This window comes from Equus caballus, chromosome 20, assembly GCF_041296265.1.
Source record: "Equus caballus isolate H_3958 breed thoroughbred chromosome 20, TB-T2T, whole genome shotgun sequence".
Lineage (NCBI taxonomy): Eukaryota > Metazoa > Chordata > Mammalia > Perissodactyla > Equidae > Equus > Equus caballus.
In genome coordinates, this window is record NC_091703.1 from 13,389,776 (window position 1) to 13,414,283 (window position 24,508).

At 36.5% G+C, this 24,508-nt stretch overlaps 1 protein-coding gene across 10 annotated transcripts in view; it reads left to right on the forward strand.

The window, feature by feature from the left end:
- HIVEP1 (HIVEP zinc finger 1) overlaps positions 1-24,508 on the forward strand; it is a 135,597-nt gene that overhangs the window by 66,755 nt on the left and 44,334 nt on the right. For 7 of the 10 annotated variants that reach the window (XM_005603577.4, XM_005603578.4, XM_023624465.2 and 4 more), the window contains one exon: positions 4,230-4,283. In XM_005603577.4, coding sequence (XP_005603634.2) covers positions 4,230-4,283 — 54 coding nt within the window. Of the gene's footprint in view, positions 1-2,993; positions 3,087-4,229; positions 4,284-24,508 lie in introns of all 10 variants that reach the window. The other 3 variants (XM_070244086.1, XM_070244089.1, XM_070244087.1) reach the window with 1 other exon arrangement.

Here is a 24,508-nt window from a genome sequence, read left to right on the forward strand (position 1 = left end):
GGTTCTTCAGTTGTAAATTTATATGCAGGTATTCCTGTTTCTCTTTCTCAGAGTGCATCAGTGCTTCCCTGTGTCACTTGGCAGGTTATTGTCAGCGTTTGTACGATCAGTAAATCACTCAGGTCCATCTATTGTCGTTATTACTAATGAGCATGAGATCTGTAGCTATAGGGAAACAGACTTCTACATGCCAGGTTTGGAGGTGGCACGGAGAAGGGAGTGACGGACTCTGAATCAGGGTTTTAGAGATGGTTTCCTGAGGAGGCGACATCTTGAACGGACGCCACATGGAGAAGGGATGGGGTGGGAGGGGCTCTGGGAAGAGTCTTAGGGATCTGACTGAGCCTGTACTTAGGGGTGGCAGAAGCTGAAAAGAAAAACAGGAGCGGGCGTGGAGGGGAGGGCACAGAAGGTAGTGGGATCACAAAGAACCTTGTTAGCCGGGCAGGGGAATTCAGCCCTTATATTTACCATCAGTTTGGTATTAAAATGATTGCTTAAAGGATATAATAATCTTAGCTCCTCCAGGAGAGCCGTTCTGTTTTCTTTCTTCTCTAGCTCTTCCTATTGTACCTGACAGAGGGTACACCTTAAACACAATAAAAACACACAGTTTTTGTTGAAGCAAATTCTGAGAATTTAGTGAGTTGGTATTAATGCTGTGATGTCCTGGATCCTAAGGCTCTTGAGAAGTGGTGTTGTGGGTGTCGCCTACACTTCACCATCAGGTGAAAATGGTCTGAGAGCAGGAGCTTCCTGTGAAGTCTTATCTGAAGATCGCTTTATTTTTGGAAGTGATTTGTTTTTAATTGTCCAGTCTTCTTCCCGGAACCCTGAAAGAAAAGTTGTTTCTTAAGGGCTCTAGGACTTCTTATTTTGCTCAGTGGTTTCAGATTATGTTTCACAAATAGACATGTTTTTCTTCTTTATGGTTGATGAAAATACAATATTTTTGTATTGTTTTCTTGTACAAACAAAAGTTTTTAGATATGTAAGGCATTATACAAGATTGTTCGTAGCCTTTACCATTAACAAATAGTTTCTGTGCTTTATCAGAGAAGGAAAACTGTAGAAAGGCATAAACTGTCAACAGTTGGAGAACCAGAGCATAGCCTATACTGTCAGGGTGCCCGCTCCTAGCCTCTTCCTCTTTCAGCCATGGGCCCCTCTGGATCTCAGGAAAGATCATGGATCTGTTCCTGTGTTGCTGGGGTCTTTTCCAGGTGACAGCTCCTCCGAGTATATTTAGTAAAAATTGAATTAATTAGAATTACATCTTAATTTAAATAGAGTAAGAACTCATTACAGTAAGTGTGCATTACTTACTATAGATCTACTAAGATGGTATGAATGTCCATTTTGCCTGTATATCTATTTTTATTTCTAAGCAACAGCAACGGAGAAACTACTATTTGTTTCTGAACGTGTGGCTCTTTGCGGAGTCATTACCTCAGATAACAGTGATGTTGAGGAGGGCATGCATGATGGAAGATGTCTCAGAATCTGAGATCCCCTTCTAAACAACACAGCCTTCCCCCGCTCAAGGCTTACAATGGAGTATATTATTGCCAGGAGGTGTTACCCTTGGTAAAGGGAAAAGGGTGGAAAAAAAAAAAAAAAGGTAAAAAAGGTGTGCTGAGAACTGCTCCTTATGTCAGTGGATTTCAAGCTTCAGGTTTACAATCTAGCAGTGGGTTGTGAAATCAGTGTAGTTGGGCAAGGCAGCATTTTTCATTTTCGATAGGAAAGGATAGAAAATAGGATGTGGGTAAGTCTGTTTCTGAACTATGTATACACACAATATGTATGCACATGTGTAATTGGCTGGAATGTAAAATATGTTTCTTGCTCTGGGTCATAATGAAAAAAATGATAAATATTGCTTTAAATATCAGTAAATTGCCTTGTATGAACCAATTAAGAGCGTATAATAAATGACTACTTTCTCTGTAATTTTGGAGTGTCTTTAAAACATCATATTTTACCAGGAAAATCATAAAACATAGGTTAAATATAAACAGGACTTTTTATAAAAATTGAAGCAAAAACTTTTTAATGAATGTTACAAGCTCTCTAATTGCAGATTATGTTTACCTATTGAACTGGAACTCTTGGTGAAAGCATTCAAGTAGCTGCTGCTACCTAACAGAGGAGATGTCCTAAATCTACTAATGTATACACTGTTAATATCAGGAGAAAAAGGCAGCTTAATTGACAGATTTTAAAGCAAAGACTAGTATTTTGTGATCAAATGTAAATTGAGGTCATTTTTGTAAGAATTTGTTCTGTTAAAGTGCAAACTGAAGGTGGCCAAAACCTCAATATACTAAATAACAGCAATTTAAAAAGATATGCGTTAAATCATGAGTTTTTGTTGCCCTGAGCCACAATTGATTCTATTAATAAAAAGTTGTTTTATTATATAATGCCAAATTACGTGTGCACAAACTCTTAAACACAGTCATTACTACTATGAATATATAATATATACATATATATTATTTATAGTTCTTAAGTTTGGGCGAACTGCTGGCATAGAAATAATAGCCTTTTCTTTTTATGTTCCTCAAGGACTATATATTTAAGTTAGGTGATTTGTTTATTTACGTGTTGAATGTCTACAATGTACTTAGTGTACTTTATTTTTTAAAAAAGTGGGTCTGTCCTTTTGTTGCTTATATTAATATAGATTTCTCCCATGCATTTGGTATTTTTCTCTTTGAAGTAAAATGACGGCTGAATGTGGGATTCACATTTAGTAGGAGTTTGTTGTTTTTCGAGGACCGTTTCTAATTTCACTGATCATGTCACGAGAAATAACAAAAGTTTCTAAAGAAGAAAAATTCTATTATTCTCTATCTCCTAAATCTTATTCTGGATTGATATTTAGCAGGAATCAAATAGGACATTGCTGTGGGGCCCCCACTTGTCTGGATGAAACTCTAGTTATTTCGGACTGTGGCTGATGTCTAATGTCACACATTTCCCTCTAGCTTGCTTCCTGAGTCTGCTGTCCGGCTCCGCCTTGATTTGGCAGGCTGATGGATCGATATGCAATTGAAAGAAGTTTGATCATGAAGTTGAAGGTTCTCTGAATTTCTGGCTTTTATGGCAAGACAGATGGGGCGAGAGGCAGGTAGACCAGAGTTTGCAGGGCTCTGGTGGGATCTGTGCTTTTTCTTTATTTGGGGATGGATACATTTTCAGAGGTTGCATCTTTCATGGCCAGTCGTCGTAGATTTAGCGTTGGAGACCATTTTGGGGCTGAGGAGTATATGCTGCAAGGCATGAATGGCTAAAGTACCAATATTTTGAAAGCAGTTAAACTATACTTCCATGGACTATCTAAAATATTATATAATTGTTGGTACTCTATTCATTTCAGTACAAAATAGTACCCTTGGGAATTTTGTAACTTTTACCATTATAATAATTACTTATGCCATTATATTAAACTTGGATTTGGTTACTGTCATAGTCGTCAAATATGTATGTCCTTATAAAATTTAATTAATTGTTATCAAAGTAGAACATGCGCTTATTTACAAAATCCAATTGTGCACCAAGCCTCAGATCGAGGAATGCAGGCTCTGGGCCCGCAGTTGCCTCCCTCTCCTGTCGGGAGCCCTCCCAACTCTGTTAGTTATTGCTTCTGGGTTATGCCTAATCTTTCAAAACTGTGTGCATATTGAACAGTCCTGTAGTCATTTGTTTTATGTGGTATCTCTCTAATGCAGCGTTCTGCCCTCATGCTTCGTAGGTCACTCTGTCCTGTTATCAGGGGTTGGCAGAAGTGAGGGTATCATGCTGCTCCTCACTCATCATCCGCTTTGCTTCCCATCCGTTCTTTCCTTCTTGCATCTTTGGGTTAGGTCTTAGGCCCTCTATGAACTTGGCTTAGACTTGTTTCTAAGCTAGTAGGCATTTGTTACATCTCTCTAATAAAATCCCTATTGAGCACTTATATGTCTTCATAAGGAAAGTATTATTTTTAGGGACTTTTATTAGGCAGCAGTCCTTGTGACTAAGACATGATTAAAATTATAAATATAATTTTAAAAGGGAATAATATATCATTACCTTAACTGTTTACACATATTTGTTTCATAAATAATTCATTCAACAAACATTTATTACCATATGCCAGGCACTGTTTATAAATAGTATGTATGTTTTACTGTATTCATATTTGTTATGATGATTTGTAAAATTTTCTTTGTTTTTCATAGACAAAATTGAAGAAGCACAAAAAGAACTTAATGGGGCAGAAGCATCAAAAAAAGGTAAATTAAAATGAACCCCGGTATAGACTTTATTCTTGCAGAGATTCCTGCACAGATGCCTTATAATTGCAGCCTTACTAAATCAATCAATATGAGCATACCACAAATTAAAAATCACCTTAAGTTAATTGATGCCTAAAAGTCGATGGGCTTTGCTTTATGAAATGCTGTAGCTACATAGCATATTCTATAACTGTTTCCCACATATTAATTTATTGCTGATAGGAGTGTGAAAGATTGTTACAGCTCTTTTGAAAGTCTTGTTTGTGGCTGTCCCATAGCAATAGAAGTACCAGAGTAGTGGATACTTATGGCTGTGTTCACGCATGTGTGTGCATGTCTGTGTTCATGTGATGCAGTACTTTTTGAAATGACAGAAACCTAAGACAACTGAAATAACCTGAATACTAGTCAGTGGAAGAATAATTGAATCAATTGTAGTACGTTCATATTTTGGGATGTTATGCAGCTTTCTAAAAATGTTAATTCAATTGACTATAATGCTTTTGTTGCTAAATAAGAAAAGTGACCTTGCAATGTAGCATGTAAAATGTAATACCATTATCTTTGTTCTATCAAAGCATATATATACACACACACATGTTCACATACGTAGGCTTATATATGATTGGACAAAGTTTGAAAAGACTTGTACACAAGTATGTTTACAATGATGGGAGAAAGGGCAGAGGAAGATGATTAACTTTTATTTATATGTCTGTGTTCTTTCACTAGTTACAATGGGTATAATTTCATATAAAAAATAAAAAGTTTAAAAGCAAAAATAGGTTTTCATCATAGAAAGCATACTGATTATTTTTCCAGATCATATGAAAAAATGTGTTCAATGTAGAACAGTGTGTGGAGAGGGGAAGACAAGAGGTGGATAGTTCCAACATTGTCTGTTAATGAGTAAAATCAATTAAAAGAATACTAAGTTCTCTTTATGGCGTTTATATTTCAAGATTTTTCTTTTCCTTGTCTTTGTTATCTCTTTTAATGATGGTGGAATGGAATATTTTGGCAGAGTAATTTAGCTGCATAGGATTCCAATGGAAGGTCTTTTTTTTTTTTTTTTTTCCTTAGTATCTTTTAAATCTGGTTATATTCCTAACTAGGTGTCTTTAGTGGAAATCATTTCTGGCTGTGCAGGTTCTCCATCCCGTGGACCAGCATGTGAGGGCTCCGGGATCGTTTGGGGTTGGTCTGAATAGTTATGCTGTGATGTGCAGAACCTTAAACCTTGAAGTGTCTTCCTTCTTCATTTTCTTCTCCCTCCACCCCCTTCTTCCACGAAATCTCTGGAAGGTCCCTATCAAATATGACCCTTTAATGACATTCTCACAAAAAAGCAAGTCTAGAAAGAGCAGAGAAGTCGCCGTAGCCGTGCTGTCCCTTTGAAAGGCTGACCAAAGATCCCTTCCCCACGTTGCTGTGGACGGTCAGCCTTGAAGACGGCTGGGAGAAAGATATGGTTTAACTTCCTTTGTCATACTTAGGCTTTTCACATCTAGTAATGGTTTGGAGCTGCTCCAAGTAGCAAAATAAATATGCGTTTGTCTTTCTTTTCCTTCTTTCTTACCCCCGTGCAGAGAGTTTTAAGAACAGTGAACTAAATGCCTGATAGGAAGGAGGAAATGGAACAAAGGTTCTAGAAAAAGAAATTGGACAAGAGGTCCAGAATAATCTAGTGGGCTATGTTTGGCAGGCTACACTCCCCGAGCCCTAGGGTGAATACCAAGTGAGCATTGTGCAGTTCACTGCCTGGAATTGCTACTGGGCTTTCATTTTTGCATACACGTTCTGGCAAATTAAAAATAAAATAGTTTTCCTCTCAAATATAATTAAGGAATAGTATCAGTTTGTCTTTAACAACACGAGATCAAATCTTTGAGTAATGAAGGTGTTGAGAGTTCTCAAATCTTTGCTTGCTGAGGTGTGTTATTAAAGGAATTCATTTCTTTCTTTGAAGAATATACTTAAAATTTAGAGTTATTTATTGCTTTTATTAAGATGAGTCAACTTTATTAAGATGGGTTCACTATTTTTCCAACATGCTTTTGGTTTTTTTCCCCCTGAAAATTTGACTTTTTTCCACAACTGGCTTTTTTCCTACATTGCTCACGGTTCTAAGCTTTTATCTGCATTGAAGACACTGTAGTTCCTAACTGATGTGAGGTTCTTGCTCCCCCTCTCCTTTTTTAACCATTAGGCCAAGTAACTAATTTATCTTCAGAAGCATCTAGCATAATGATAAGCTTTAAAAATAAAAAAAGACCTTGCTCATTGATAGATTTAAAAAGATATCTTTCCTGTTTTCTAACATTTTAAGGAAGAATTAATCTGTATAGTGTAATATAGTTGCAAAGAAACTGACTTTGCCCATTACACGCCAATTGAATAAAGTGCACTAAATTATGTTAATGTATTTCTTTTATTCTCTCTGCTTATGAATGAAAATGAGATGACTTTAATTTGATTTATTTTGATTTTAATCAATTTGGGGATAAATAGAGCATGCAACATTCACACAGCTCTCCATAATGTCACTGTGCTCTTCCTTACAGTGCTATTTACTTGTTCTTAACTTCCATTGTGCTTGACTCTATTTCTAAAATTATTCTGCAGAATTTAGAAAACATAAATAGTGAATGTCACAGATGTGGCAATGGCATATGTATAAAATAAACTGGGAAGAAATAAATTGATCAATCAATTAGAGCTTTTATGTGCTATCCCTTGAATAAGCGTTAATTTTAATATATTTTAGATTTTTTATCATCTACTATTTGATACATAAATTTATGTATGTAAGGTATTAAATTATAAAGCATAAGAATAACATGGTAATCTTTGATTGCAATACTCAAGAACTGTCGCATTGCTAGCACATGTCAGCCTACGTGCTGGTCTCCATTTCATCCCACTGTCTAGTCTGTAGAGGTATCTACTGTCCTCAACTTTGTGTTCATTGTTTCATTGCTTATTAAAAAATATGTATGTTCTCAAACAGTATACTTTTTAGTGTTGCTGAATTTTGAGCTTCAAAAATAAAATTATGTTGTATGATTTCCACAGCTTTTTCACTCAACATTGTTTCTAAGATTCATGCATGTTGTTGCATGTAGCTATGTCTTTTCGTTGCTCTAACAATATTTCATTGTGTGAAGTGATTTGTTCCTTCATTGTCTTGTTGATGGATTTCTCTGCCTTTTCCTGTCACAGACAGTGCAGCTGTGAATATTCTCACGTCCTGGTGTACATATGTCAGTTTTCTAGGGCATAGATAGGGATTGTAGATGGTCAGCTTCATAAGACGATGCTAAATTGTTTTCCAGAAATTCTTTTTGAAACTTCATATTCTTACCACCAGTGTCCAGAAATTCATTTTGTGCTATCTAGTACTTGGTGTTATCAGCCTTTTTAATTTTTTCTATTGGAATGGGTTATAAAATCATATTGTGTTCTGCTCTTGATTTATTTTCCCTCATTACTAATAATGTAAAAGTGTCCTCATTTGTATTCTACTTTCTTGAAATGCTTACTGGTATCTTTTCAGTTTTATTAAATCTTTGTCTTTTTCTTAATATATTTTGAGTAACAATCCTTTATTCTTTTTGTGGGTTTTCATTTTTGGCTTAGTTTTTCACTTTCCCTAATGTGCATTAAGTAAACAAAAGTTCTTGATTTTAATGTTACCAACCTATTAATCTTTTATTTTTTATGATTTGTTTTGGTGGGATTGTTTTTGTTTGTCTTAAGAAATATTTCCTTACCACAAGGTCTTACATATTTTTTTCTATATTTTCTTCTAAGAAACTTTTACATGCAAATTAAAAATCCATCTGGAGTTGATTTTTTCTTAATACGTTGTAAATTAGAGCTCCAATTTCTTCTCCCCCCCCCCCCCATGGGTAACCATTTGTTTCTGGAACATTTATTGAGTGGATTCTCCCTTCACTATCTGTTTCATATTAGTTTTCCCCATATATATGGATTTGTTTCTTAGCTCTACATTCTGTTCTGTTTGTGTATCCATGGGTTAATATCACAATGTCTTTGTCTTGATATACAGTAGGGTAAATTCTTGAAGTTATTCTTTTTCAGGAGTGTTTTGACTGTTTTTAGTTTTTTGCTCCTCCATTTAAATTTTCCAATCACTCTTTTAAAACACTTATTGGAACTTTATTTGGTATTGCATTAAATTTGGGGAAAACTGACTGTCATCGTAATTTTCAGGCTTCCTATCAAAAAAGATTGTGTATTTTTGATGCTTCTGTTTTCCTTGATGTTTTATAATTTTCCCTGTGTGGCTATTGTACTTATTTTATTGGATTTATTTCTTGAAACTGTATTTATTTATTTATTTTTGTGCTGATTTCATTGATTGTGTGTGTGTGTGGGGGGGGAGAAATTGTTTTCTAGCTGTTGTTGGCAAATAGAAATGCAATATATTTTTGTATATTCATCTTATATGCAGCCACTCAGCTGAACTCATTCATTCTGAAAATTTGTCTGCAGGTGCTTTCAATTTTCTTGTGCACAGTCATATCAACTGGGAATGGTGAATGTTTTGTTTCTTCCTTTTTGAATTATTGTTCCTCTTATTTATTTTTCGTTTTACACAGTTGGCTCCAGTAAAATGCCAGCAGAATGGTAGTGTTGGCATTCTTGTTCTTGATTTTAAAGGGAATGCTTCTAATATTTCACCATTAAAATGTTTTTATGTCCTTTTGTGGGAGGACAGGTTTAGTTTGTTTTTTTTTAAAGCTTAAAAAGATTATCTTTCATTTTTGTTTTGTTGAGATTTTTAAAAAGATCCTAAGTGGCTCTTTTTTAAAATCAAATGCCTTTTCTTCATAATGTAGAGATGATCTTATGGTCTTTATTCTGTTATTTTAATATTTAAACCTCACTTGCATTGTTTGAATAAAACCACTTTGGTCTTCCCCACCCCCACTGAGGAAGATTAGCCCTGAGCTAACATCTGCCAAGCCTCCTCTTCCCCCCCGCCCCCCCGTCCCCCCCCCCCCCCCCGCAAGGAAGACTGGCCCTGAGCTAACATCCATGCCCATCTTCCTCTACTTTATATGTGGGACGCCTACCACAGTATGGCTTGCCATGTGGTGCCATGTCCTCACCCAGGATCTGAACCGGTGAACCCCAGGCTGCTGAAGTGGAACGTGCGCACTTAACTGCCACCCCACTGGGCCCCCCCTAAAACCAATTTGGTCTTGCTGTTTAGTCTTTTTAAGCACGTTGCTAGATTTAATTGTTTTTGTAACTTTTAATTTTTTTGGTGAGGAAGATTGGTCCTGAGCTAACATCTCTTGCCAATCTTTCTCTTTTTGCTTGAGAAAGATTCGTCTGAGGTAGCATCTGTTGCCAATCTTTTTCTTTTGCTTGTGGAAGATTCTCTCTATCATCTGTGTCAGTCCTCCTCTATTTTGTATGTGGGACACCACCACAGCATGGCTTGATGAGTGGTGTCTAGGTCCGTGCCCGGGATCCAAACCTGCAAAACCCAGACCTCTGATGCAGAGCGCACGAGCTTAACCACTCTGCTGCTGGGCCAGCCCCTGATTTATTAATATTTGTTGAAGAATTCTGTATCTATGTTTAAGAGATAGTGGTCTATAATTTTATTTTCTTGTAAGTTTTCTTGCCTGCTATGTTTTAAGGTTATACTAGCTCAATAGAATGATCTGGGAACTGTATCCTCCTGCTTTCCGTAGAGGTATTCTTTAACACTGGAACAGTAGCTTTATAGACGAGTCTTGGAATCTGCTTTGACTTTTGAGAGCAGTTGAGGGTAGCCTTTTAAGTACCAAGTCAATGTGTTTAATAACATGGGACTACTTGAGCTTTCTTTTTCTCTTCAGTAGATAGTAAGTTATATTTTTCTATAATTTAACCATTTTACTAAGTATTCACATTTATTGGCAAACAAATCATTCATGGTATTCTCTTACTCTCTTTCACTGCTGCCGGACCTCTGGTTGTGTCTTTACTTTTTCATTGTTATTGTTCATTTGTGCCTTTTCTCTCTGCCTTGGTTAGTCTTGCCAGAGGCGTGTCTGCTTCACTCCCTTTAATCTCCTACCAACCTGCCATTTTCTTGACACTCTCATGTATTATCCTTTTCATTTTTATTATTTTTTGTTCTTTGTTATCTTTTCCCTCTTTTTTCGTTTGATTTATGCTTTGACCAAGTTTCTTAAGTTGGAAATTGGGCTTATTCATTTTTAAGCCTTTATTCTTTTCTTTTGTAATCATTTAAAGCTATGAATTTCCTTTTAAGTATTGCTTTAGCTCTCTTACACATATTTGTTACTTTCATTAATTTCTAAGCTGGTTTCTTCTTTTGACCCTCTTGATAGAATTTTTTTACCCACATGGTTAGGGATTTTATTTGTGATTTCTGACTTAATTGCATCATTATATTAATTGTTTTTTAAAACTAGTTTGTATTTCTAAAATAATTTTCTCTCTTTTTCTGAATACTGTGTGATCAAAATTTTCAATGAATGTTCTACGAAAATGCTCCTAGATTTTGTGTTAAAAATTTATAATTCTCATTTTACAAAAGTCAGCATTTTACAAAGATGACAAAGCTGAGCTTGAAAGATGTTAAATAACCTCAGCCCAGGGAGCGCAACCAGCAAGTGGCATGAGGAGGTTTCAGTCCCTGGCGTGGGTTGTGCTGTTCTGATGTCTTCTGCGTCTTCCCTGGGTGGGAGCTGTGTCCTTGTGGTGGTTGAATCTGTGGTACAGTCAGTCTTGTTCTGCATCGCCCTTCGAGTGATGACATTATGATAGCAGTCACCTCCTTTAAAAATGTTGTGATGATTCTGGAAAAAATAGTTAGAATTCAGACAACGGGTAGAGCAAAAGGTGGAGATTTTAGGTCAACATGCATTGGGATTTTTCACATTATTCTATCTCAAACAGCAAAATTCTGAAATCACTACCGTAAAACCAGTAGTTTGCTTTCAGCTGCAATGGTATCCGCTCTGACGTTATATCCTGCAATCACCAGAAAGTTTTTATTTAAAAATAATTTCTATTAATCATCTTTTTTACTGTGTATATGAGAGTAATAGATCCTAAGCATGTAAGCAGTTTATATGACTTAAGAAGAACAGTAAGGAATGTGTACTGCTGAATAACTCAGTGGTATGCAGGCTTGCTCAAGGAGTCGGTTGACAAGGTGGTTTTTTGTTAACAGAGGTATAATTTATGCCCTGGAATTAACCTTCCTGTTATCTGGGGAAGCTTGAGGGAAATTAGGTTCCTATGTAAAAATAGACTGAGTAATTCAGAAGTGATAGTGACAGACTAATGAGGAGCAGAAAACTAGATCGTGAACTCTAATGAGTGTGTAAATAAGAAAGCTAGAGTTTGCTCACCTACTTTCCTAAATTTTTTTTTTAAGCCTCTTATAAGTAAGCTTGCAAGGGGTCTAAAATACTCCCATTTTTTTTCTTTTTGAAATACTACATATAATAAAAAATGAAGGCTGACTTGGAATAATATTTTATATTAATAAAGTTATGCTTTAATGCCAATGATGTTCTTTTCCTTGAGAATGCTATTGAGTATACTTAACAAAATAGACGAGCATGTTCTTATAATTAGAAGTGATGAAGTCCTTCCTAAGACTAAAATTTAGGTGGCATAATGAAAAAATTGGACTGACTTTTATTAAGTTAAAATAAATAATGCTAATACAATATAAGGTAAGATAAAAATGTTTGAAGACAGTCTGAGAGAAAGTATGTGCCATAAAACAAAACTTGGTTGGCTTAATTAATATATTGAACGTGGAAGGGCAGTAACAATTTTCAAAATGAAAGCTCACATTGATAACAGGCAGCAGAAAGGCTAGTGTAATATTTTTGTGAGATGTCTGAAGTATATTTTTAAAGGAATGCAATTTTATTATTTTAGCATTATGGTAATGCTAACTAGTTAAGTATATGTTTTTGACAAGTTATGGTCCTTGAGTTTAATAAATTAATTATTGGGAAATAATGTATTTAAATGAGCATGTTTAATGGGTGTTTATTTTAAGTAAAAATGTTTATAAAGTCTAGTTTCTTAATATTAAATGCCCTAAAAAATTCATCATGTTTTCTCATAAAGTTGTTAGTTCATTCTTTTATTCAATAAGTTTTTATTATGCATCAGCCAGTCTTTTTAGCCCTGGGAAGCAGAGAGGAAAGAAAAAGTCTAAACCCTAAAGGAACCCATAAGCTTTAACTCAGCGCTTGCACAAATCATCATAAAATCTGAATTGATAGAATCAAAATTCATGAGGTTTTGTGTAGACTGGCAGCAATGCCTAACAAATTTCCCTGGGGAAAACAGCAACAGATTTTCTATTTTTTAGAAAAGAAAGTCACCTCCTTCTTCTTTTAATATTATCTTATTTCGAATTTCAAATTTAAATATTCAGGTCTTGTGAAGTATTCTCTTAATGGAATAGACAATGCTAATAACTTGAATTACAAGAAAATTTAGTCTTGTTTTAATTATTTATGCTATATATATATGAGTTAAAGGTATCGTATGTCAATCCTGTCAATATTTTAAGATTTAAAGATGGCCAAATCCCAAGCTTTATAGGAGATGATTTGCATAATGATAAATAAAGCATTTTTTAGTACATTAATGTAAAATAAATGTCTTTAAATATTCTGTCCTCATGGTGTTTAAATGCAAAAAACTAAAACTGCTTCCAACAAACATGAGAGGCAAAAATCCTCAATATTTCCTGACAGTGTTGCTGATTACTATCTATTGAGTAATCATTTATTAAATTAGAGACTTACTAGCTAATGAGATTTTTATTTTATAGGATTTATAGAAAGGCTTGCATTCTTTTGCATGTTTATAGCATATTCCATTGACTTCAAAATACTATTGATTGTAAGGTGCACAATGATTTCATGCTCTTTAGAAAGGGAAAAAGTCACTGCCTGTTAAGTCCTGACACACACTCTTGTAATTGGTTAGAAGATGCATCGTGATTTCAGGGAGATTAAAATATTCAAAACACGTTGTTTGAGATTCTATTGAGTATGTATTTATGTCTCCTTCATTTTTTGACAAGAGAGATGAAGTCGTTCAGATAATGGTGTATGGATTTGAGCTGCTTTGGGGGCAGCGTCCCTGAGGACTGTGAAAAACATAGTGTTGGCTCACTTGGGGGTTCATGGAAGAATGATAAGGAAAAAACCCAGGTTATGTTCACCGTACTCTTTTCGCTTCTTAGATAATTGACCTCATGCATATGCCTCAGTATTTTGTATATAAATAATGTTGTAGGGTGACTTAAAAGGATAATGTGTATTGTGGTTGACTTATTTAGGCTTTTCTCCAGCTTTGCGGGTGTGGTCTGTGTGTGGGGCAAAAGAGCAAAGGAAGCCAAGCCCAGAAATTTATTGCCTACATAGAGACTTGTTCTTTTTCTCATGTTTCCTCAGGTCATGTTGTGTGGAACTAGGGAATATAATTCTAGGCAAGAAAGAATAGAAAATAAAACTGAGGGGAGGCAGAATACATTAAAGACAGATAACTGGGAGAAAGTCTAGAAAATAAATTTTTAAAAAATTGAAAAGCAGTTACGGAAATAAAGAACAGTTTCACCAAAATATAGTATTCTTCTGGTACTGTTTCACTATTCAGAGTGTGTTTTGTTGGGCTATGCTGTATACAAGAAGAATATCAAATTATTATTACTTCGTGTGTGTGAGGAAGGTCAGCCCTGAGCTAACATCTGTTGCCAATCTTCCTCTTTTTGCTTAAGGAAGATTGTCACTGAGCTGACATCTGTGTCAGCCTTCTTCTCTTTTATGTGGGACGCCACCACAGCATGGCTTCACGAGCGCTGCTGGGTCTGCACCTGGGATTCTAACCTGGGATCCGAACCCGTGAAACCTAGGCTGCCGAAGCAGAGCATGCAAACCTAAGCACTATGCCACCAGCCCGGCCCCAGAATATCAAATTTTGAAGGATGGGAATTTAGACTTTTGCCCTGACCACCAAATGTGGGATATAATATTAACTATTTCATTCAAGAAAAGAGTGAGAAGCAGCAAATGAGACTCTCTGGTGAGTGAGGAAAGGCAGAAAGAGGGCTGAAGAACATTCGCTGAGAACAAGTGTATGTCATCACAGTTATACACCGTCTGAGGTTTAGTTAGTAGGGAAATAGCTGTGACCAGACTGTGTGACAGATTGTATTGGGAGTGCAGCTCACTGCACAGGAGCCGGCAACAGGGATGTTGCTCCGGGTGTGTTTATTTCTGCTACCCACCATCTAGCATGCAGTTAGCCACTTAGTAACTGTTCAGCAAAACCGTTTAATGGCTTTCTGTGGCTGTTAGGATGAAGAAAAGGCTCCATAACGTGGCCTATGAGACCTCCTCTCTCTAGGCTGCTCCCCTCACCCTCAAGATCACCCCTGCCCCTCGGGTCTCCTCATGATCCCTCCTGTCCAGTTGTGCCCGCTCTCATGTCCTGGCACCTCCTACAGTTCCTAGTTCATACAGTAGGCGTTTGGCAAATATTTATCGAATGATTGAAGACGGATGGGTGGGTGTTTGTGGGAGGAGAGGGGTGGATTCCTTTACATAGAAGGCAGGACTTTTAAACTATATGTACTAGTACTTCTATTTTTGAAGTATGTTTAAACACATATTTTGTATTTCTTATGCTGTAACCTAGGTTGTATATCTGAAGTAAATTCATTATATTAAATTATCTGGCTAATTTGATTGTATGTATCTGCAGTGATACATATAAATCATTTATGTATGTCCCCCTAACAAAGATAAAAGCTTCATTCTTTAATCTTTAACAGAGACTATGGGCAGCTGCTACAAAGGAATCCTTTCTTTCGATTTTATCTGAAGGCTAAGGTTAAGATGACTCTTGGTGCAGTTTGTAATCTTAGTTGACCTGGTGGGAAGCTGTGATCTTCTGAAGAACTGAGGAACTTTCTTCGAATAATCACAAGGCTTTTGGAATCTTTCTCACGAGACTGAAGCAAAAGGATATAAATTTGAAGCACCCTCAGGGCAGGGAAATATGACTGTTATTCTGTGAACTTGTTTGAATTGAAGTCTGAATCAGCCTTTACCACATGGTCTTCTTAAACCTGCAAAAATACCTCAGAATATTTGATTTTATTATCAGTGTCAGCTATCTTGTAGGCAACATTCAGATTTTTATCTTTTGCTTCTCCAACTCACTATTTCTGTACAGAAAACCATATTATAAGACATTAGGACAAGTTATAAAAATAGAAAATGTACTTATTTCATAACACCTCATCTCAATTGTTGTCACTTTTCTCTTGCCTTCTTTGCTAACCAGGCTAGAACATCACCAAAGAGGACTTGTCTTGAAGTACAGCTTGTTCTTAGCACTTTTTGTGAGGTGCTTCTTAGAAGTTAGGCAAGAATGTTTATCGAAATGGTAAACAAGAAGGTTAATAGAACAAATCCTACGTATACTTGTTCTCCTTCTCTTAGAGGTATCTTTAAAATACATAAGTTATATAAAGTAATAATTATAACAATGTATTGTTGGAGTGTAATATTTATAGATGTGATATGTATAACAACAATACCACAAAAAAGGAGAAAAGAGAATAGATCTAGGTAAGTGTAATGTTTCCATGTCTCACTGGGATAAAGTTAGTATAAGATTCTGATGTTTAAATGTAAGAGAAGCTCTAGGGCACTGCAAAGGAAATAACTAAAAAAAATAGTGAAAAAAATCGTTAAAGAAAGTAAAATGTTATATTAGAAAATATTCATGGGCCTCGCCTGGTGGTGCTGTGGTTAAGTGCACACATTCCACTTCGGCAGCCCGGGGTTCACTGGTTCAGATCCCAGGTGCGGACATGGCACTGCTTGTCAAGCCATGCTGTGGTAGGCGTCCCACATATGAAGTAGAGAAAGATGGGCACGGATGTTAGCTCAGGGCCAGTCTTCCTCAGCAAAAAGAGGAGGATTGGCAGCAGATGTTAGCTCAGGGCTAATCTTCCTCAAAAAAGAAAGGAAAAGAAAATGTTCACTTACTGTAAAATAAAGCAATAAAGAAGTATAGGAGCAAAAAAACCACAAGATATTTGAAAACAGAAAGTAAAATGGCAGAGATAAATCCAGCTATGTCAATAATAACATTACATGTGAATGGATTAAATAATCTGATCAAAAGGCACAGATTGTCATACTGGATAAAAAAGCAAGATCCAGCTATATGCTGTTTACACGGAGATCCTCTTTAGGTTCTAAGACACAACCAGATTGAGAGTAAAAGGATGGAAAAAGATGTCCTGTCAACAACATGCATAAGAAAGCTGAAGTAGCTATACTAATATCAGACAAAGAGACTTGAAAGTAAAAAATGTTACTAGAGATAAACAGATTCTTTTTACTGATAAAAGAGTCAATCCATCAGAAAGGTATAACAGTTATAAACATATATCCACCTAACAACAGAGCTCCAAAATACAGGAGACATAACTGACAGAAATGAAGGGAGAAATAGACAATTCATCAGTACAGTTGGAGATTTCAGTACCCCACCTTCAGTAGTGGATGGGACGACCAGGCAGAAGGTCAACAAGGAAATAAAAGACTTGAACAACACAATAAAACAGCTAGACGTAACAGACGTCTATAGAACATTCCATCCAAAAGCAGCAGAATGCCCGTTATTCTCCAGTGCATATGGAACATTCTCCAGGATAGGCCATAAAAATTTATCAGTAAATCTAAGAGGATTGAAATAATACCAAGTTTGTTCTCTGATCACAATGGCATGAAATTAGAAATCTATAACAAAAATTGTACTTACCTGAAAAAGCTCTGATCTTATGTAATTCCCCAGTGTGGGAGAAATGGCAGTCAACAAAGCAAAACGTCTATGTACAAATGATTCAGAGACTTTCAAAACAAGTAGACTATGAACATTGTTATGAAATTGATAAAAGGAGTCCCACATTATATTCTTTATCTATACATGAGGGAACTAACAAAGATTAAGGCTACTGGAAATGCTTTCTTTGAAATAAAAATATAACTTGCTATAAAAATCTTTTAAAGACTACAGTTCCTCCAAAAGATCAAAAAGTTCTTCAAAGCATCTCCTTAAGTATTGAAGATAAAGTCAGTGAAATATATGTGGAACAACTCTCTCATCTCCTTTCTTTTGAATAAGGTAGAGTCATAGCATTTTAGCAGCTGACACTTTTAGCAGCAAGATACACTTGTGACCTAGTGTTGTTACCTTGTCATTTTTAAGGATATACTTCTAAAAGAAATTATTTTGTGTGTGTTAACTTAGTATTCTTTATTTTAATAGTGTTCAATCTATTTTAAATAATTCTTATTTTATATTCGAATACATAGAACATATTAGGATAATGTTAGCTCTTTCATAAACTTATTACAAAACGTCAAAAGAATACCTGTTTATGATTTTTTTATTAGAAGAGTACTAAAAATTTAGTTTCACTGAAGCTTAAATATAAGTGTTAATCCTGGCTGTTCAGTATTATTTACTGTGCAGTATTATAGAAAGTAAATGCTGACATTGTTTTGTTCTGGTATTGCAATTGCAACATGATGATATAATGATGGTAATAATAATACCATCAACAGTAGCAGTAATAATGGGCTAAAATTGGAGTTCTGAGTACCACACCGTGCTTTCTACATGGATTAATTTAAATTATCCTTTCAACCCCATGAGGTGCCGTTATATGCGTCTTGCAGATAACGAGGAACAGTAACAGAAGGTGTGTGAGGTCACATAACTAGTAAGTGGTAGAGCCGGGACTTAACCCCAGGCTTCCCTGGATCCAGAGCCCACCAGAGGACGCGTTTGAGCAGTGAGGATTGGAGGGAGGAATGAGCAGAAGTGGTGAGCGAGTGAGTAGGAGGGTGGGAGGAGTCTAGGGCAATTTCTGGTTTTGACAACTGCGTGATTGGCATGCCATGCGCTGAGACTGGCCTGTAACGTTGATTGTGTTTTGATCTGTCAGGATTTAATTGATTGTGTTGAGGTGCTTTCCTTATATTTAATGTGAAAGGTAGCTTAAGTTACTTGAAAGTTTGACTGTTTGTGAGGAAGGAGAAGAGTATGTATAGGTCTCGAATACTGTGTTCTTATTTTCTTCCTCAGTTGGAGGCCTGATCAAGTTTTCACCTTCATAGGTCAATTGTATGTATAATTTGTTATATTCTATATGTTATTCAAGAATCCAAATATATTAAGATATAGTAGCCTCTTCTTATAATTTTTTCATATTGTATCCTTTTGCATTTCTAAGAACATTTATTATTGATTAGATTGATTTTTTATTAAAATTTTCAAAGATAAGTATTACTTATTCTACTTTAAAATTTTTCAATTTGATTTATTTCGGACTTTATTTTTCTTTTATTTTTCCTATATTCCTACAGTCTAACTATTTCCCTGAAATCATATTGACTCCTTAGCAAATTTTCTTTTATATATAAAAAAGTTCTGCAGTATTCATTTGTCTTTGAATATTAGTTACACAAATATTTGAGGACCTATTTTGTCCATAACTGCTAGATTTTGATCTATGTTATTTTCAACTATTGTTCAATAAGCAACTATTTGTTGGGTTTTTAATTACTTAGTTACTTAATACTCCACTAATAGAGGTAGAAGTCTCTTATAAGAGACTTTTATAAAAGTTCTTTATATATTAAGAATATCAACCCTTTGTCTGCCTTATATGCTGAAATATTTTTCTTAGTTTGTCATTTGCTTTTTTATACTGAAGAGTTTTTTAATATATACTCATAAAGTTTAATTTTTATGCATTCAATTTTTTTTGTTTTTTTGCTTAGAAAACATGTTTTCACTCTGAGGATTAGCTAAATATTCATCTATATTTTTCTAGTTCTTTCTGTGGTTTTTATTACTTACACTGAATTGTTGAGCTTATTTTGGAATGTGGTGTTTGCATAATTAAGATCTACTTTATTTTTTCATCCCTTAAGTGAAACCTGCACTGTATATTTAAAAACTGTGTCATCCTTTCCTCAAGATTTAGAAATAGGCCCCTTTTTCATATACTAAGTACATGTAAATGATGGAGTCTTTCTATGGGTTTTTTGGTTTCACCATCAATCTGATCTTGAGAAAATACTATTTAATCATTTAATATCTCCCCATGTAATTATCTTTACATAATTCTTTTTCAGAATTTTATTGTCTAATTTCGAATGTTTATTCTCCCAAATGAGGATTAGAGTCATGTCACATTTTTAAAAAAACAAAACAATTTTTGTTGTTTGAAATTGTATAAAATTTAGAAATTTGAAAATAATTGAATTGATATCTTCAGAATACTGATTCTGTCCTGGGAGCCAAGTGTGTTTCTTCATTTTGTAAGCCTTTTTTTAATCATGTCTGAAAACTTTAATTTTCTGTATGTTTTGAATGTTTTGTGTTAAATTTATTTCTAGGCATTTTTCTATTTTCATTACTGTTATAAATAGAGTATTTTTTCATTATATTTTTAACTATTTTTGGTATAAATGAAAAGAATGATATTTGTATGTTTTTGGTAGGCAGCTACTTTATTCAACTCTTGTTAGATAAAGTAGATTTTCAGTTATTTCTCTTGGGTTCTCTGGGAGATCATTATTTTATCAGCAAATAATACTATTTTCTTCCTTACCATCATTTATATTTCATTTCTTTTTGTTCTTTTATAGTATTAGCTAGCTCATCTAGAGAAGTGATTAAAAACCCATGGTAATTACTGCAAGAATCCTTTTGTTGTCCCAGACTTCCAAGGAGATGTCTCTAGTGTTTGATTTTGAGTATTGCATATCATTGGCCTGGTGAATATTCTTTATCATATTTTTCTGGTTCACTGAAGTTTTGTTTTGATTTTTCTAATTTCCCAGTGACTTCCTCCTTGACCCTAGGCTATTTAGAAATATGTTGTTTAATTTCCAAATATTTGGGGATTTTCCAGACATCTTTCTGCTGTTTATTTCTTGTTTAATTTCACTGTGGTCAGAGAACATACTTCATATGTTCTTTTAGCTTTTTTGAGGCACAGACTTTGTTTTAAAAGTTAAATAGTCACTTGTGCGCAGTGGCTACCTGTATTCGTTTTCTATTGCTCTGTAACAAATTACTATAAACTTAGCAGTTTAACAAATGCTCGTTATCTTATAACTCGACAGGTGTGAAGCCTGACATTGTCCCACTGGCCTGTGATCAGGTGTCAAGAGGGCCACGTTTCTTCTGGAAGCCCTAGGGGAGAGTCTCTTTCCTGCTTATTCAGGTTATTGGGAGAATTAAATCTCTGTATCTGTGGGCCTGAGTCCCTCCTGCCCTCGCTGACTGTCAGTTGAAGGCCATCTCTACCTTTGAGAGTCCACCTGCCTACCTCGGATCGTGGCTTCCTTCCTCCATCTTCAAAGCCGGCAACGGCAGGTCAAGTCTCTCACACTTCATATCTCTCTCTCTCGCCTCTTCTGTCGATGACTTAAATTTGAAGTGGTCCTGAATAACCCAGGATAGTCTCCCCATTTTAACGTCCGTAACCTTATCACATCCACAGAGTCCCCTTTCCCACCTAAGGGAACATATTCGCAGGATCCAAGAATTAGGCTGTGGACATTTTGCAGGGCCATTATAATCACTACCATTAGGGACAATACGCTTTATACACTGCATTATATACACTATATACAATATATACAATATGCTGCATTATATTTTAAAGTGATGGAATTTTTAAAATTCTTTTTAAAATTTCCTTTCATTATTTCCATTTTCAGAGCTCTTCATTTGTATGTTTAGATTCAAATCAAAGTTTTAACATTTCAGTACAGGTCTGCTGGCAACGAATTCTCTTAGCTTTGTTTTTCTGAAAAAGTCTTTGCTTTGCCTTCAGTTTTGAAAGCTGTTATTTCTACATGTAGAATTCTGGATCAACAGTTTGTTTTCTCTTTCAGGAGCGTAAAAATGTCACTCCCTAGTTTCTGTTGAGAAGTCTGCTTTAATTTTTATTCCTGATTCTTTGTGTGTAATACACTTTTCTACCCTTTGGGTGCCTTCAAGATTTTCTCTTTATGTTTGGTTTCCAGCAGTTTGAATATGATCTGTCTGTGTGGTGGGTTTTTTTCCCCTTTTGTTTATTGTTTTTTCTTTCCTTCTTTCTTTGTTCTTGTTCTTTCTTACTTTTATTCATCTAGTTGAGGGTTCTCTAAGCATTTGGGATTTATGCTTTGTTTTTATTTTTGGAGAATTCTCGGCCATTACTTCTCCTATTTTCTACTACGCTGTTCTTTCGTGTTCTGCGATTTCGATTATACGTTAGACCCGTGTGTTGTGGCTCTTTGGCTCTTGGATGCACTGTTATTTTTTTTTTAACTCTCTTTTTCTTGTGTTTCTGCTTGGTTAATGTTTATTGGCCTGTCTGTTAGTTCACTGACTCCTTAGTTTTGTTGAGTCCACTAATGAGCCTGTACTGGCTTTCTTTATCTCTGTTACTATGTTTTTTATTTCTATCACTTTCATTTGACGCTCTCTTTCTGCTTAAATTCCCTTTTGTGGAATGCATGTTGTCAAGCTTTTCTTCTGGGTCTTTTAACATAATAATGGTTATTTTAAATGCCCAGTCTGAGAATTCCAACGTCTGGATCATCTTGGAGTCTAGTTCTTTTGATCACTTTGTGTCTTGACAGTGGGCTTTCTTTTTTTGAGGACGATTAGCCCTGAGCTAACATCTACCTCCAACCCTCCTTTTTTTTGCTGAGGAAGACTGGCCCTGAGCTAACGTCCATGCCTGTCTTCCTCTACTTTATATGTGGGATGCCTGCCACAGCATGGCTTGCCGAGCGGTGCGTAGGTCTGCACCTGGGATCCAAACTGGCAAACCCAGTGCCACCGAAGTAGAATGTGCAAACTTAATTGCTGTGCCACTGGGCTGGCCCCCAACAGTGGGTTGTTTTGTAATGTGTGTGTGCACGTGTGTCTTATTTTTTAATTGAATTTTGGATATTGTGCGTATAACAGTAGATACTGAGATCTGTAGTTTTTAATGGCTGGAAATGGGCACTGTTCTTCTGTCAGGTCATCGGGCGGGGATTGAAGTCAGTCTGCTGAGGAGTTGGGTCGGGTCTGGATTTTGTTGTTGCCGTGTTTGTCTTCAGTGTACCACACTGGCCTCTAATTCTTCTGGCCGTGGCCTGCCATTTCCTTGTGCTTATAGTGGGGCTCGAGATCTAGAGTTTTAGGGCTCCCTGCCCCGCTTTCAGCTGCCTGTGCCATTGGCTGGGCGCAAGTCTCTCCACCTCCTTGCCCCTCTCCTGGCAGTAAACTGCTCTTGCTAGGCTCAGGGCTAGGCTGGTAGTGGGGGTAGGTGAGGATTGCTCTGTTATCCTGGTCCAGCCTCAGTCTTAAGCAGTTCCAGTGTTTTCTGTCCCTCTCCCGTGGTAGCAGACCTCTCATTTTATCATTATGGGATTTTGGTCCCAGGACTGTTTCCTACCTCCCCTGGGATGGTAGATTTCTTCTTCTGCCTTTCCACAAGCTGCAGTGGGTTTTACCTATGCCCCGTGGGTGCCCTGTGGATGACATGTCTGCCATTCCTTTCCCAGCAGCTTAAAGCTTTGCTCCATGTGAGAGAAGTGTTCAGGCAGGGTGTGTGACCGTGTGCCTTTTCTGCAGCGGCTGACCCCTCCTATGTGCCTGCGCGTGGAGGGCTGCTCTCTCTGCTCTCCCGCCTGCCCCTTGTGAGGGCACCTGCTGGAGGCCCAGGGAAAAGAGCCGGAGTGAGTGTGAACTGCCCCATGTCTGAGGCCCTGCTCATGCAGCGCACACTCGGCTTCCAGCAGTTTCTTACAATTTTAGGTGATATTTTCTCATTTATTTGCCTGGCTACTGCATCTTCCTCCACATCTTCCTGCCCACTCCGCCCTGGGGTTCAGGCTGCTTGGTGACCTCAGCTTTCTGATAGACTCAAGAGAAGTTCTGATTTTTGTGATATTTCTGGCTTTTTCTTATTGTTAAGATGGGTGCCACACTCTTTTCAAGTTTCTACATCCTGAAGCAGACTCACCGGTTTTTATTTTTTAAAATAAGAAATGGATATTGAATTTTATTAAATATCATTCACCCTTATTCAAAATGGTTATGTGAATAATGTGAATTATGAGCCAGATGACCAGGCATCTTTTGGCCAAGTTAGATGTTTGAATTACATCCCATGAGGAATGGGAAGGACTTGGAGATTAACTGAATGTGGCCTGCTGTTGCTTGCTGAGTGAAATGAGTGTTCCCACGTCTACGTGGTAGCTTTGTGATTATACCTCTAGTATGAGTGTTTATCGAATGTTAATTTGTCTGCTTTGCATTTTCAATCTCTTTCTCTCTGCCGACTTTTACTTCCTGCTTGTAAGCACACTCAACCCCCCTTATCCTAAAGAAACCGTCCCTTAACCTCTTCTTCCCCTCATGCTGGCATCCTGCCTTTCGCTGTTCCTTCACAGCCAGATTCTCAGAAAGCGCTCTGTATTTGCTGGCCCTTACACTTCACCATGCTCTCCCTCCCTCCTTACCTTTTTGTGATATGACTCTTACCCCAGGACCCAGCTGACAACTGCTCCCTGAGATAACGGTGTTCTCCTAGTCCCCGTGACTGCCCACCCCAGCACCCTCTTGTTGAGTCCTGTTTATCTGAATGTCATAGTTAACACTGTTGGCCACATCTTCCTTCTTAAAAGTCTCTAAGCCTTGACTTCCCGCACACTTCACTATCACATGTTTTCTCTCATCTGTCTTATCATCTCTTATTTCGTTTTATTTCTAGCTCATCCTTAAGTGTAGGGATTACCCCAGCTTATGATGGCACACTTCTCTGTCCATTGTTTATTCTCTCTGGCCTATCGTTTACGTACTTTCACAAAAACAGCTCTCACTGTGTATTCCCAGATCTGTGCCTCCAGCTCGGACTTCTCTCTAGGGAAAGAAAAGAAGACGCATGTTATATTTAATATGTCATGGTTTTCATATTGTTATGTAATCTTCATAATTATTTTAGATGGATGTATAATGTTATGTTAAGTGGCTATGCCATAAGTAGCCTAACTATTTCCCAATTGAAAATTTATAGTCCTGGATTTTCAGCTACAATTTATAATTCTCCA